General features: G+C 44.7%; 1 protein-coding gene across 2 annotated transcripts in view; it reads right to left on the reverse strand.

Moving 5' to 3' along the window:
- Positions 1-2,362: 2,362 nt before the first annotated feature.
- The window catches only part of Irak3 (interleukin 1 receptor associated kinase 3), a 93,135-nt gene continuing 79,415 nt past the window's right edge, over positions 2,363-16,082 (reverse strand). For both annotated transcript variants that reach the window (XM_050165504.1, XM_050165503.1), the window contains 4 exons: positions 6,832-7,030; positions 6,080-6,142; positions 5,827-5,991; positions 2,363-4,026 (listed from right to left, as the gene is read on the reverse strand). In XM_050165504.1, the coding sequence (XP_050021461.1) occupies positions 3,550-4,026; positions 5,827-5,991; positions 6,080-6,142; positions 6,832-7,030 (904 nt within the window). In that variant the 3' untranslated portion in view covers positions 2,363-3,549. The remainder of the gene's footprint in view (positions 4,027-5,826; positions 5,992-6,079; positions 6,143-6,831; positions 7,031-16,082) is intronic.

Consider the following 16,082-nt stretch of genomic DNA (forward strand, 5'->3'; position numbering starts at 1 on the left):
AGGTTCTGATATGAGTGTCCCATTGCTGAGCACTCTGCAACCTCCTGCTCTCTGCAGGTCGACCAGTTGTCCACCTCTATGTCACCTGCCACTTACTGCAAGATGGAGCCTCCCTGAGGAGAACTGAGAGAGCACTAATCTATGGGCATAGTAACACATCCGTCGGCGTCATTTTTGTTGCAGAGTCACTTCTTCATGCTCTATCATGAGTTGTGTCGATTTCACACAATTGCAGGCTAATGGTGTCCGTTCAGCTTCTTTGCCTTTACAAAATTCTCTGAGGGAAGCTAAATCAGGCTCAAAATGCTTTGTAATACACAAGCTAAATGCTGAAGGCTTCTGATGCTTCTTGTGGGGATGTGGGTAGTAATGGGGATTGAGCAGAGTCTTATACATGCTGGGTGAGTGATCTACCACTGAGCCATATCCCCAGCTACCTTTGAGCTTTGGAGTCCTTTGGCCTCCGTCTCCTGAATGGCTCTGATTCAGACTTGTAATACCAGGCTCAGTGGGGTGTGTGTGTGTGTGTGTGTGTGTGTGTGTAAAAGCTTACACTGAGGATGTGCAAGACAGCTTGCCTAGCATGTGCAGGCTCAGGGTTTCATTCTCAATACTTTGGGGTTGGAGTGCTAAACTAGCATAAGACACAAGGGTTAAAGCTCATAGTTTTAACATACATACAGTTTAGAAGTCAGCGGGGAAGACAGCTCTGGGTACTCTGGGCAGCCAGGTCTGTTCACACCAGTCCGTGAGCAAGGGCTCCTCCAGCTTCCTTGCTGATGTCTGGTTCAGGCTTGTCAATTAGACTGAAGTTTCTCGTGTGCTTTAACCACAACTCCTACCTTTTCAGAGAACGGTGGCTCCACACTTTTTACCGTCTCTGTTTACCTGCCCTGTTTCTGATTTCTGATGACTTCTTTCTTCAAGTTGTTGCTCTTGAACCTTGACTCCAAAATGACTCTGATAAACCCAACAGTGCTGACTCTCACAAGATAGAAAAAAAAAAAGCACCACCCAATCCTCTGAAGAACTGACCCTGTAAATCTTCCTGAAATGGTTTCTTCTGTGTTTCTATTCATTGCCATAAAAACAGCCATTATACATACTTTGCTAACTTACTATGGCTAGATTTTTGATTATGTGGATGGGTAGATATAGGTTAATTAAACTTATAAGAAAACAGCAGCTGTGTGAAGGCTAGTGTGAGAAATCCTGAACAGAGAGCCCTTAACACTCAGGAAGTGTGCAGGAGAAAGAAATCCTGAACAGAGAGCCCCTAACACTCAGGAAGTATGTGGGAGAATGTCCCCCAAAGAAGTCAGAAACCCAAAGGCCAGAAACCTGCAACTATCTGGCATCCCATGAGAGCAGGGGGGCGGAGGAGGTGATAATTTAAGAATACTGAGAATAAGAAATTTTCATCAGCATTTAAATGGGTCCAGTGCAATTCCCGGGCTCTTTATAAGAAAGAAGCAGGGAGTCCTGAGTAAGAGAAAGGTAAAGAGAAAGACCTTGGGAAAGGGGTAGGGAAGTGACAGAGAGGGAGGAGTGGGGCAGGAGTGCAGGTGACTTCTGGAGTTAGAAGAGACAAGGCAAAGATTCTCTCCTGGAACCACACAAGCCTTCTAACCAGGAGAGGCATGGAATGATGTCGCGCTAAGCCATCAGCTTTGGGCTCATTTGTAACAGCAATAACTGGGACTGGGAATCTCATAATCCAAAAAGACAGGGTGACACAAGCCACTCTGCCGTCATTCAGAGTGAGGAGCCTCTGCTGAGCAGCAGGTATTTAGGCAGTGAGTCCTTCCTGCTGGGGTGGGGGGATTAGAGAGACTGGGGGAAGGGGGCAGGGAGATGAGGATGGGAGACATGGGGAGGGGGCAAGAGGAGATGACTGGGGGGCTGCTTTGTAGAGCCCACACTTGAGCCTGGTATTCCAAAGGGGCTTCTGGGAACAACAGGAAGGCACAGAACAGGCAGAAACCTCCCCTGGAAGGCACAGAGCAGGGCCAAAGGACAGGTGGTCCAGACTCTTGTTATCGGTTCTTTCCCCAGGACCCAAAATGATGGATTAAAATTTCCCAGATCCTACTGAGGATGTAGTAGGATGCAGTAGTGGGTGTCGGAGTTAGTGAAACAGCAACAAAATACTGTAATTGTTTTATGTCATTTTTTATAACAATTGAATTAACATGAGAAAGTCTTCTAAGAGTTTAAATACAGAGATGTAGACTTGACCAGAATTCGCTCTCTACACAGAACATGCCCCAGCAAGAGTAGTAACCTTCCAGACAGGCAGGTTAACCATCAAGGAACAAAAGAGCAGTAAGTGTCAATCACAGTGAAAAGACGTCCATTAATATTTGCAAATTAGACATTTACTACAATGTTTCCAGAATGTCCTATGACCAGGAGAAGCCAGTGGAATCCAATAGACTAACTCTAGTAGAAACAGCGGCACTATGTGTAATTTTATTTTGTGAGCTTTTTGCTTGTTTGTTTTTTGTTTTGTTTTGTTTTTTGCAGTGATTGGAGGACCAAGGAATGCCACAAGGACACATCATGAGACAGACCTCATGTAAGAGCTTTATGGGGTCGGGGGGGCGGAATACAAAAGCCTGCCTCTGAGTGAGGATGGAAAGTAAAGGGAGGGGCACCAAGCCTAGCGCTTTATAAAGAGTATGGCGTCTGTGCATAGGGAGAACACATGAGTCCAGGTGACAGTGGAAATGTGTTGAATTTGGGGCTGGCCACTGTAATTGAGTCACTGAAGGCAGGTTGCGGGGGCATACACCTGATTCTGGAATGTGGGTGGTTCTCAATTTACCAACGCCAAGGCCTCAATGGGATGATGACAGAGGCACTTCAGGATCCTGCCACTTTCTGTTTGGATCTGATTGTCAGTACCCAGGATCTTGAATAACTCTGAATGGCTCTAATTTAGCTTGGGTTTGACCAAGAGGCAGTCACCTTGTTGTGGAATAATCATTTTGGACACTGTGAAGATGTGTCTTTGCCAAGGCGACTTCTGATTGGTTTAATGAAAGAGCCCACTTACTGGTAGCTAGGTAGGTCATATAAGTGGGACAGCCAGACATGGAGGATGCTGGAAAGGAGAAGGGTGGAGTCTCCAGAGTTCCAAACAGACAGAGAGAAGCAAGATGAACATGTCATGTTGAAAGAAGTTACCCCCACGTGGCAGAGGGTAGATAAGAATTGTGAGTTAATTTAAAATGTGAGAGTTAGCTAGTAACAAGCCTGAGCTATTGGCCAAACATCTATAATTAATATTAAATCTCTGTGTGGTTATTTAGGAATGACTGGTAGGACAGAAAAGTCTGCCTACATCATCCTGATAACAAATTTCTTTGAGTCTTCTGTTTGGGGAAATGGAAGGGAACAGAATGGCCTGGCTGCTTATTCTCACTACTCAAATTCACTGCCAGTAGTTTCCTGGGCCTCGCTCATGGAGTTCATATCCTTTCATGGTGACATTCTTCATTCAGGTGCCTTCGGTGACATTTGTTTTTCTTTTATCTTCCAGTGAATTTACTGCTTTTCAGACTGTTCATACTCACTGCAGAAGAGTCCAGAGGAGTACCTCTTCTCCATTGGCTTGCTCCCAAAAGAATGGTCGGGCACTTCCCAAGAGGAACCCAACGTGATCTCAGTAGGCCTTAAGTCCTGGGATGCTGCTGCAAGCTCTGGGGGCCAACATCCTTCACAAGAAGAGCTGGGCATATGGCAAGCCGCTTCACTTCTCTCGCTCCCCGCGTTTCTGTCTAAGCCCAGAAAGGTCACCTCAGACTGACTGCACTCAAAAGGGGTTCTCTGAGTCACTTTATCTGTCCTCAGAGCTCTCTCATGAGGCCCTGGGTGAATATTCTGGTTTTCATCATCTTCTACTGGAATACTTGGGACGTTGTCCAAGAACAGAGGGGAAGGACAGCGGAAGGACTTCAGAGATGTGGGAGGGTCTTCCGCAAAATACAAGCTGGGCTCTGCGCTCTCCAGAGCGTTCAGGACCTGATTAGCAAGGAAGCAAACATGGAAGGAAGCTTGAGCAACACCCCCTTTGATGTTTTCCTCTCTACCTAGTGAAGAGTATTCTCTCATTTTCATTTAGGAAACTAAAAAAGTAAAATAAAAAACAAAGTAAGTGTAAACACAAAATTCTGAATTAGAAGTATATTAGATATTGGAGAAGCCCCTTTATTTCAAGGGCCACATCAAGTGACTTGAGGGACAATGTAGAAGAAAGTATAGTCTATTAAGACATATGCCCCAGGCGTGAACTGGCCACTCCCTCATTCTGTGCTGCAGATGAGTCTTTGTGAGTTTTCCACTGCAGAAAGTAGACGATTTTCATGGAGCACATCAAATTCCCAAATGCCAGGATCAAAAAGGGGAGCTTTCTAAAACTACAGATCTCTTGTCCGTAACCAAGAGACAGTCATAAAAATAATAAAGTATTGGGGACCCCAGGTATTTAAGCACCTTCACACAGGATTGGGACATGTAGCCAGATTTGAACTGATGACCTAATAACCTGAGCATTTGCAAAGTGGTTTGCTTACATGTATTTCATCTCCACAAACGACATTATTCTGATTGCATAGGTAAAGCTGAGGGTCAAGAGAAAATCCATACAACTATCTAGAAAGGGGAAGCTTTGCTGCTGTACCCTCAACCTCCTGGATCCCAACTTGGCCCTCCAACACCACTGATGGATCCTTGCTCGAACAGGATTCTATGCTGCGAGTCATGTCAGGCCTCCTCTATGTCTCCCTGAATCCCAGGCCAGTGGTCTTGCACTGTGATTAGACCAACTCCTGTTGAGATCTTCCCCAGCTCTACAGTAAACTAAACCCAACTCCAAGAACAGAGTGAGTGCCCCTCCGTCTCCTGGAACCATCTGTAGTGTTAACCACACCAGCTCTTCTTTACCTCGGCTTACACTGTGATGCTGGACTGCCCGAAGTCTTATGGCTAAGGATGATGATGACTGCCTCTTTCAAGGATGTCCTCCCATCCACACTGCTGCCTACACCTAATCTGCAGCTAAGCTGTCCCCTTCAGCAAGGACCTCTTGATTGCAGCAGACTGGCGACCTCACTCTATTCTGACCCCACCCTTCCCAGTCACCCTAGGATTGTGACTGTCGTTGTGCCTGTCTATAGGGTCAAAGTACCATATCTATTGATCTGACTTCTTTGCTTGGAAAGTTTGGAACAGGAACCATGTCTTGATCACTACGTATCCCCCAAATACACATCCCAAATTGGCACTGAATTAGTACTGACTTATAAATGAATGGATTACATCTATAACAAATGTATACATTTTTTAAACAATAAAAACAAATCTGTGCTTTCTAATGAATCAGATAGCTTAATAGGTGTTGAATAAAATATCCCCTTCAAACTATTTCCCATTAGATATAAATTTATTTTTGATTTATTGTTAGGGACGGTGGTTAGAGGGTGCTGACCAGAGCATATGAAGGTCGGGGGACAATGTTTTCTTTCTATGAATCAAACCCAGGGCACCAGGCTTGCATGGCAAACATTGTTTTGCCTACTAAGCTATTTTGCTGTCCCCATATTCAATATTTTTATAATAACCTGGATCTACCTATCAATGACTTTTACATGGGTAGCAATAGTGGGAGGTGTTCATTTTAAGCTGGAAAGTTTATCTATTAAGCTGGAATTCTTTATGGGGGGGCTGAATTTGTCTCACTAATTAATAATTCACTTAGATGTACAATTTATCTAACTTAGATTTTCTGTATCTCATTTTTGAACAAAACCTTGCATCTCCTACCTCATCCATTGTAGGTCTTAACTTGGCCCGAGTTGCCGCACACTGGCCTGCCAGAGAGAAGAGCTTGGCTGAGAAGTTCCGAGGACAGGGCTGTATTTTCCTGTCTAGAAAGGAGAGGCACGAATCGAGGCCCCTCTTCTCCATCAGTTCCACGAGGAGATCCCGCTAGGAAGAGGAGAAGATGAACTTACTTCTTGGAATACCATCAGGCAGCTGATTGGCAAGTGGGTGCTGGCGGGAGAGCGGTTCTTACCAGCTGGACATGTTTGGGGTCATCCAGCACCACTTTACAGCCTGTCAGAACTTCCATGATCACCTCAGAGGAACACACACAAAGTCAGCCACGGAGGTGAGAACAGATACAACATGAGTTTAAACTGTTTAACACGGCAATGGATGTCATTCGAATTAATGCTCTTGTATCTTATTGCTTTATAGATTATGGAAAGTTAATGCGTCGGTAATGAGTAACAGAAAACTTAATAGGTATAAAAGTTAAAACTCTTAAAATGTTTGCTCTAAGCCAGAGGTTCTCAACCTTTCTAAGGTTGCGACCCTTTAATACAGTTCCTCATGTTGTGTTGACTTCCCCAACTATAAAATTATTTTGTTGCTACTTCACAACTATAATTTTGCTACTGTTATGAATCATAATGTAAATATCTGATATGCAGGATGTCTGATATGAAATGCCTGTGAAAGGGTCATTCATCTCCAGGCTCACCAGGCAAGAGTTAGCCTGTCTGACCTGGTATCTCCACGGCGGCTCTCTGACTCTGCTTTCTTCCTCCCAGAATTCAGTTTTGTCTTCTCCGCCTACCTAAGTTCTGCCCTATCAGACCAAGCAGTTTCTTTATTGATTAACCAATGAAAGCAATACATAAACAGAAGGACCTCCTACACCAGGGGGGGTTGCAACCTATAGGTTGAGAACCGCTCTCTAGGGATTTAGTATTGCCTTGGCAGTGAATTCTTTTCCATAGCAAACCAGTAGGTGACACTCACAATTCCAAAGCTGTAGACATCGGTTTTCACGGAAAGTCTTCCCTGCCTGATGTATTCTTCTGGCATGTACCACAGATGTTTCCTGCCACTGCCGGTCGTATTTATGGTAGAACTGTGATGTTCAAGGTGGGGTCGGAAGTGCGCCATGGCAAAATCTGTTAGTCTGGGTTGAAACTGATCGTCCAAAAGTATGTTCGTACTAAAAGTGTGATCAAAGACAAACAGGACAAGATGTCACCAAGGCATTTAGTGAAATACAGTGTGGCTGATTAATTCAGAACACTGATAACATGAAGCCAAACATAAATATTCATGAATGAGTGGGCATTCTAAAGGTTTTTTTAAAGTGTAAACATGGGCTGGAGACATGGCTCAGCAGTTAGGAGCCCTGATTGCTCTTCCAGAAGACCTGGGTTCAATTCCCAGCACCCACATGGTGCCTCACAACTGTCTACTGTGTATAACTCCAGTTCTAGGGGACCCAACACGCTCACACTGACATACATGCAGGCAAAACACCAATGCACATAAAATGAAATAAAAAATTAAAGTGTAAACAAAAATTTATATGAAGCCTAAAATAAAAACCTGACCCATAAACAGTGGCTATTTCGGATTTTGAAACATGCACGGAAGCTGTATCAACAGAATGAACCAACATCAAGCACAGCAGCTCGCTTGTGCTCTTCCCCATGAGACCATGAATTTGGCTTTAAGTAGCTAGTAATGGAATTGTTATGTGCGGAGGGATATGTTGTGGAGTGCTAGACCCACTAGAGACCCTACTCTAAAATGCCTTGGGGTGTCTTTGGTAGCCCCTACTTTAATGGTAGTCCCACCTCACAGTTCCATCTCTCCGGGTCTTCTTCTGGTTTGGGGACATGAACAATTGCAGGAGCAAAGGCAGTGTGCAGAAAGTCAGCTCAGGGAGCCATCACATAAAAAACAATCATGTCACAGCTTGCATAGGAGTAAGTGTTGGTGTGTTTTTTGCTTCAAAACCCTGCCATAGGAACATCAGGAAAAGAGAAGCCAAACGGGACTTGCATTTCACACAGCAGGGTCCCTTTTCCTGGTTCTGAGACCTTCAGTTCTGTGCTCTTGCATTTGAGGCAAGGAGAACAGATAACACTGTAGCTCTGCTCTGGGAAGATGAACTCCATTGGCTGCCTGGAGTGGCCAGATACAGGGTAGCAAGGATGGGGACTGAAGATGAACTCCATTGGCTGCCTGGAGTGGCTTGATACAGGGTAGCAAGGATGAGGACTGGTAGTCTGTCCTCAGAGAGCAGGACATGAACAAGTGACCTTTTGCTTCAGTTTTGCTTTCAGTTGTCCTGAAGCTGCAACATTTTCTACTTAGCTTACTCATCCAAATGTCAAGGGATAGAGATTGTGGTACTGTGCACTGTTATTAGATGTCTTCGCAGTCACTGGGTCAGAGGCTCTTAAGCCTGGACAAACACCGACTCTTACAAATGTCCCAAAGGTCTCTGCTCTTCCAGAACCAATATATAAACAGGTGGAGCTAGTTCTGAATTGAGAGCCTCTTGAGAAAGAGACAAGGCCATGTTGAGATTCATTCCTATGTCAAGTGTCTGAACACATTAGTTCCATGTTATAACTAAGGTCTGAATGCAGACTTTGTCAACAGATAAAATAAAGGGCCACCCAAGGTTCTTTTAATCTAAACAGCACATAGGAACCCAGGTTCCTTTAAGGATAAAAAGAGTTTTAAACTTTGACTTTTACCACCACAGAGTGGAAAAAAAAAAACTGTAAAGTACAAAGAGCCAAACTTATGCCATGTCTGTTTGGTATGATCTTTTCATCTGTCGGGGAATAAGTCAAGGTCTGTGTCCCTAAGATTTGTCAATGAGCATAGTCCTTAAGTTTCTCCCCACTTGTCTTTTCTCAAGTATCCAGTGGCTGCGAGAGCGAGCCTCTGTGTCACATGACCCAACTCTGTGCCATCCCTTACCCATTCTTTCCTTTTCTCACTCAGAGGACAGCGTTGAGCATCCTGCCATTTCTCTGAAAGTGCATAGCAGACAAGCGTCACATCCTACCTTCTCTCCAGCACTACGCAAGAAAACACAATTAAATCCCCTGAAGGTGCACACTTCACTTTCTCAAATCTGAGGCTCCTGGACCAGCCCTGATGCTTTTAGAATTTGGGGAAATATGAAAGCAAAAGTTTCCCAGCTGAGCAGGAGATGAAGGGGGCAAAAACAGTCTCCATCTCTCATAACAGGGCTCATGGGAGGCAGGGGAGGGCAGAGAGTGAAGTGTGGCATCCCTTGGGCAAAAGCCGCCAAATTTGAATATGATAGAAACCAACCAGGAAGAGGGAGGGTAGAAATCCCCTGCTCTATGCCAAGTAAATCTCTGGCACAGGCCCATACACAGGGACCCTCCCGCGTGTCTGAAGGTGACTTGTAGCTCATTGCAATTCTAAAATGCAGACTCCTAGATAGAGATTTAAGATGCTGAAGCAACATGAGATGCATGAACCTATACTACATGTAGCATACCATGCCCAAGAAAGCTCACTGTATGCAAATAAGCTAAACAGCCCATTCCACATGACATAAAAGCCCTACTCTGCATGACAGTCATTGGAGCTACTGACCTTTCCCCTGTCTCAGTCTGCTTCCTCTCTTGGAAATAGGTCTTTTTCTCATACACTGTCTTGACTGTTATCCACATGTCTCTGTCCGGTTCCTTGTTCCCAGATATAAGGCGGTGAAACCCCTCCAGAAGAGCCCAGCAAACTCTAATATCCACCGTCATCAAGAATTACTGCCCTTCTGGTTTCGTCTACTCTGGGAGCTGCTTCTGCATGCCCTCGTACAGAGGAAGTCCAAGTGTCACATTTCAATGTCTTCCTCCACCCCAGTTCTCGAGAAGGCATGACATCCTGATCAATATGTTAGGGCCTTGAGAATGCCAAAGCTGAAACTGAATCTAAACAGCACATGGGAACTCCTATGTATGAACGTGTGTGTGTGTGTGTGTGTGTGTGTGTGTGTGTGTGTGTAGTGGTAGGGGACTGGGGGGGGGGTTACAGCAAGAACAATAAACCCATAATCTAAGCCATTTACTTGCCCGGGTGCAAAGCAAGTAGAAGCTGACAGCAACTGGTGAGTCACATGGCCGCCAAACGTAGGCAGAGGTGAGCTGGGCAACCACAAACCCTGTTACCCAATAAGCCCCTTGAGGACACGGGGTCGGCGGGAGGTCACCAGGCAGGCAGGATTACTGGAGGACACTGCACTTACATACTGAATAATAACTTCTGGTAGAAAGGCACGTTCTTACCAGCAGACCTTCCTGTAGCGCATAAATTCTGAACCGAGTGATTTATTTGGTTCTAAAGAAAGGTTAATGGGAGCTGAGAGAGAGAAATGTTCAGTTTTAGCAAAGCAGGGATTGCAAAAAGCCCTTTGACAATCAATTTCTCCCCTGATTCTTTCTCCTGCTTCAGCTTTCAATGGAAACTTCAAACATAAAGTGCCTTCGGCCATCACGCAGGTCAACAGAGGAAGTTTATTCTGCAGGGTGAGAATGGACTGGCAAAACCAGACTCCATGAGAGCTGAAACCGCAGCAGTGCAATGCGAAAGGGCAGTGTGCAGGTAATGGTGGCCACTAAAGAGGCGGGCAGTGGAGCAGGTGTGGTCCACACACCCTGCCTCTTGTCTATGCCACCTTTTCCTGCTCTTCGCAGGTATTTGAGGCCAGCGTGACTTCAGAGAATTCTAATAGAAGGATTCCTGACTGAGGACATGGGGCAATTCTTTACAGGTGGTGAATTTGTACCAATTAGAGGTAATGACTTAATATCTGTACTAAGAAAAGTTTCCATGACACTTTTTTGTGAGGGGCCGGCACCCCCCAAATAATACTACTTTAGAGGGAGAACCAGCTTTCTCGGTTCATCAGTAAGTATCCTCGTTTAGTTGAAACCGTTAGGCCTTATAAAAGATGATATATCGATTAAAATGCAGGATTTGAATTTTCTTTAAAGACATTACATATATTTAAAGGGACTGACTTTAGCCCCAGTCAAGTGCCTACTCACCCTCAGGAAAGACGGGTATTCTACCATTTGGTCTCAGACATAAAGATGCTACAGCTTCTCAAAGATATCCTAAGATCAAAGTGTTAGTCAACCAAGGACTGCCCACATTCCGGAAACAGGCTCTCCCTGCCTCCACATCCAATGGCTCAGTGCCTACAGCCCCACAATGCCTTCACCAATTTCCTTATGTGTATGTGCCATATTCTTTACAAAGCTCCCCACAGTGGGCTAGTCTCTCTTTTTTCCATGCCCACTCAAAGGCAGGCATTTTGCGCCCCTCCCCATCTCCCCAACAATTCTCTTGTGTGAGGTCTGTGGTGTGGTGTGATTTCTGTGGGATTCCTTGGCCCTGATTGCATAGAGACTCTTTCACCACAAAACCCTTCACACTAGCCATGTCATGGCAGTTACAACCCCAAGATCCCCTCCTCAGATGTGGCAAAACCCAGTTTTCCCAGACTCACTGTTTTCTGGGAGAGCTGTAGGCTCTCACAAGACTTTGCACACAAGAGCAAGTACGGCTTCCAACTTAAGAATGGTACAAGGCCAAACTGCGTTTCCCTACCAGCGGCGCCCATTAGTTAACAGGTTTCAGAACAGAGTCAAGGAGAAGACAGGAGTGAGCCTGGCTGTGGTGGTAGCTCAGTCTCGTAATCTGACTGACTAGCAGCCGGAATGCTTCTTCATTTACACAGAACTCAGTAAGCATGTTGTTCCAAAATATAGATCATCTTTGTTTCCGGACACGCGTTTAACTTCTTCTCTTGCACATCTGGGGCCATAAGTTTAATCATCACTGCTAAACTATGTTAAAGAGTTATCTTTTACAATCATTTTCCTTCAAGTTTAGTTTTCATTAATAAACACTTATCTTTTACAGCCATTTTGACTCAACCCCATAACCCAGTTTTTAAGATCCTAGAAGCACACGATAGCTGGTTCTCAGGCTGCCAGCTTCTGTGGCTTCGATGACGCTAGACAGAAAGCAAATCTGTGAGCCAGCCGGGCAGACTGCCATGCCCCGAGCAGTGTATTCGTAACTCTTAGAGCTCAGAGTGCCAGCTGCCAAATAGGCCCAAGAAAATCTTTAGGCCAAAGCTGCCGCAATTATCATTCCATTTCTGGCACAACTGAATGTTTATATTTTATCTTCATAGAATTTGTTTATATGTCTAATTCTGGCAAATCTTTTGCTCCTTGGTTACAGGACTTCTCTTCATGAGCTAACTTTTCTAAGAGAGGGAGGTCCTGACACCTCATTTTAAAATCATCTTTCTACACCATTCTTTGCTCATTAGTAGAAGTCCCTGTGTAGGATAGAGGTGACCAGTTAACCTAACTGTGTCGCTGTACATGTCACGTAATTGCTTGAGTGCACAGCGGAAAGAAGCTTGTATTCTCATCTGCGGCCAACTCCTCAGTCCACTGACTCGTGGTGACCTTTTAAAGTTTACTCTGTTTCGATTATCTTGTTCCTGAGGGGCAGATGTTTTAAGAATATCTTGGAGCCTCATAAAGAGATCTCTGGCTTCTTTATGTGTGCCGCAATCTCCAAGGCATAAGGAAGACCTTCAGGCATAAGGCTGTCTCCCTCAAAGTGGCAGGGGTAGGATGCTCAGGACTGTCCCGGGGAAGCTTGGAAGACATGCTCCTGGGAGGGGCATAAATGATCCATAAGACATTTCCAAATATCAATCCAATATCACCAACTTGTACAAATATTAAAAGTCCCCCAAGTATGCAACACTTGGAGATCAAAACCAAAAGTGGCCCAGTGGCCACCATGTGACTTAGCTTTGGTGGATCTCTGTCAGGCAGCTGTGCCGGCTGTATGATGTTTGCCGTTCTGGCAGATATGGCTGCTCTATTTCCCCATGGTGTTGTGGAGTCCTCTGTGTCTGCACTGCATTTGTGCAGGTCTTAGAAAGAGAATGGAAGTTTGTTCGTGTGTGAGTCTTGGCATCCTGCACCAAGGCCCAGGGCTAGATCTCTAACTGTGCAACTTTAGGGCTTGAGCTGAACCACCCGGGGCCTCAGTTTCCATGTAGATAAAGAGATCTGATGATGCTCTGGGTAAGATAACGCCAGCTGACTTACAGATAAAGAAGACCTCCAACTGCACCGTGAATGATGTGGGCTGTCCATTGCCCATTCCATTCGTTATCATTATCTCAAAATCCCAAGAAGCGCAGTTGAAATTCCAGAGTGGTGAGAGGCTACCATCAGAGAGACACTTGGCAGCAAGTAAGCAGCCATAGAGGCAGGAGCAGGAAGTTGAGAGATGGCATCTCCATCCCAAACTCAAAGCAGAGAGAGCAAAGGAGAAGGAGCGGAAAGCAATACAGTCTCAAAACCCATCCCCGGTGAAACACTTCCTCCAGCAGAAATATCTGCAAACAACATCACAAGCTGGGCACCTCAAAATGCACAACAGTGATAGAACACCCAAAACTATGGGGAATATTGTGCATTAAATGCTTTGGTACGCGGTACCTAAAGACAATGTTGACAACAAGAATTGTTAAGAGAAATTTTGATTTTTGTAAAGTGAAGTCTTCTAACGGGTGGGGGGCAATATCAAGGTTGTCACTTTCAGACACTTTTACAAGATCTTGTAATTTAAAAACAGCTTCATTTCCCAAAGGAAAATGTGAGTCTTTTGCCAAGACTGCAGACCACACTCCGGATTCTTTCTTTAGATCCTTTCCCTCTCATCTCCCACCATCTGGTAGTGAGTTTTGTTTTTATAACATTCTCTTAAAGAGTTCAAATTACTAAGATATTTTTGGGCTAAATGAGCCACCAGACTTGCTGAAAATACCTTAGAAATTTGGGCTTTGCTTCCTGCCGTGGCTGTTCCTCAGCTGTACGCTAGACACTGTCCTTCTTAGAAAGACGCTGTCTCTGCCGGCACAGCCAGGTTGGCAGTGTAGATGTACGGACGGAAGGGCCGCCTGCTGCTGTCCCTTCAAGAATCTAACATCAGCATTTCTCAATCTCTATGTCTGCTGATGAAGTCAACTGGTCCCTGGCCATCCCAGCTCTTTAAATTCCCTAACAAGAGCATGGTTATTGGGAATACACAGACATGGAAGGACACCTCCCCTTTCGCATCTGTAGCCATGTGACAGGCAAGTTACAGACCTTTCTTAGCCCCAACTTTTCTTTTGTTGGCCAGAGGTGACAATGATCACACCTACCCTTAGGTGTGTGGAGGATTAGCAAGTGTTTCCGTGGGAGCTCATACGAGATCTAGTGTCCTTGACGTTGACTGGATGCCATGATCCTCCTGCCTTCATGAGGTCTATCCACCATCCTTCATGGATAACTAATTACCAATGCCATAGGACAAACTTGTTGTGCAATATTAGTTAAAGATGTGTTACATTCTTTGATGCTGTGGAATATTTGCTTAATGGTGCAAAGATGGGTTGCATTCTTTCATGTTGCATTTGTTTAACTCTGTGGAGCTGTGTTACTTTGTCTTTTACAGACTTGATTCATCTAATAAAGAGCTGAACTGTCAATAGTTGACTAGGCAGGAGAGGGATAGGAGGGGCAGGCAGGCAGAGACAATAAATAGAAAAGAGAACAAGAAGAGGTAGGAGTGAGAAAAAGAGGAGAGGGGGATGCCAGGGGCCAGCCACACAGCCAGCCATGGAGTAAGAAGGAAAGAAAGGTATATAGATAGAAAAAGATAAAAGCCCAGAGGCAAAAGGTAGAATAAGAAATCAACTACACAAACTGTATATAACTGTCTCGGGATGAACTTATGCTGTGCCCTCCGAAAGCTCCTCCTCTTATTTTTATCCGAATCCTCTATGCGCCACCAGAATCACTTCGTCTATGAAGCTTCTGCTGGATCTCTCTGAAGCCCAATGCTTCCGAGTTCCTACTGGAGCCTACAATATATCATATGGTACTTAGTGGAGTCCACCTTGTGCTTGTCATAGTGCTGAGCCCATGGAAGACACCAAACATTTGTTTATCTAATCATTTTCTGGAGAGGATTTGAAATTCTCGAGTAGTTTTAAATTACTGAGCATGGGACTGACAAATACATGGCCCAAATGTTGTCCTTCATATTGCTGACAGACATCATTAATTGAGTTCCAAAAGCACTCAGCCACGATGCTTTTTCCACCCTGTACTTGGAAAGTCATTGCTAATCAATCAAAGATAAAATGTGAGATAAAACTGACTTGCCATGGTTGCTATAGCACACTGTTTCTTTGAGTTTATTTGAAAAAGAGCTAAGTAGTAAAGCCAGGACTAAAACTTAGCCCTCCCATTTCCCTGTTGGGTTTACAAAATTAACTGAAAAAAAAAAAACCCTTTCATTCAACTTTATGAACAGAAAATTAAAATCTGTTGATTACAAGGAGAAAAAAACGAACTGTTCCCTCTGTCTTTTTGTTTTCTTTCTTTTACTATGTGTGTTTGTGCTTTGTGTGTGTGTTATATGTGTGAGAGTGTACATGCACACTCACATATGTGTAAGAACCTAAAGGCTCAGTCACAAGATTTTAAGTCAATGTAAAAAAGTTTCTGATACTCAGCGGCCCTCTCGGGGAGTTCACGGTCCTTCTGGAAAGTCAGGGTCCAAGGTGAGTCAGGTGGAAGCACACAGGGCAGTGAAGTCTTGAGTCTCACATGGGTAGTGTATATGTTTATATATATAGTGAGATAGAGACATATGCACACATACACACACACAATGATAGCCTATCCCAGGCTGTAGGCCCCTTCCCCGTTTAGTAACTCACTTTGTCCTTAGAACCCTCGGAGGCAGCGTATTGGTATCCTGGCCAGTTCCAGAGAGCAAGAAGACAAGGCATTAGGGAACTAAGGAACTGTCCCAAAGTCACAATACTAGAAAGGGGTGAAAGAGGTATGTGATCTATAAAAGGACACGCTCTTAACCAGGGACAAGAGGCGGAAGCAATGAGATCAGTAAGTGGCTGTGAAAAGGGGAAGAGCATGGGAAAGTACAGGAGAGCTTGTAGAAACGGGCATTCAGTACTGTCCCTGAGGATGGCTCTGTGGCGGGCATTGGGACGGAGGTATCCTTCTTTTGTTCTATGTGTGGCAGTTCTTTGCTTTGACCCCTGAGCAAATCTACTACCTCTACCAGGAATATTCTCGCCGATACTTTCAATCAGTCTGTGT

Source organism: Alexandromys fortis, unplaced genomic scaffold (genome assembly GCF_014885135.2).
Source record: "Alexandromys fortis isolate MF-2015 unplaced genomic scaffold, M_Fortis_MF-2015_v1.1 scaffold_154, whole genome shotgun sequence".
NCBI lineage: Eukaryota > Metazoa > Chordata > Mammalia > Rodentia > Cricetidae > Alexandromys > Alexandromys fortis.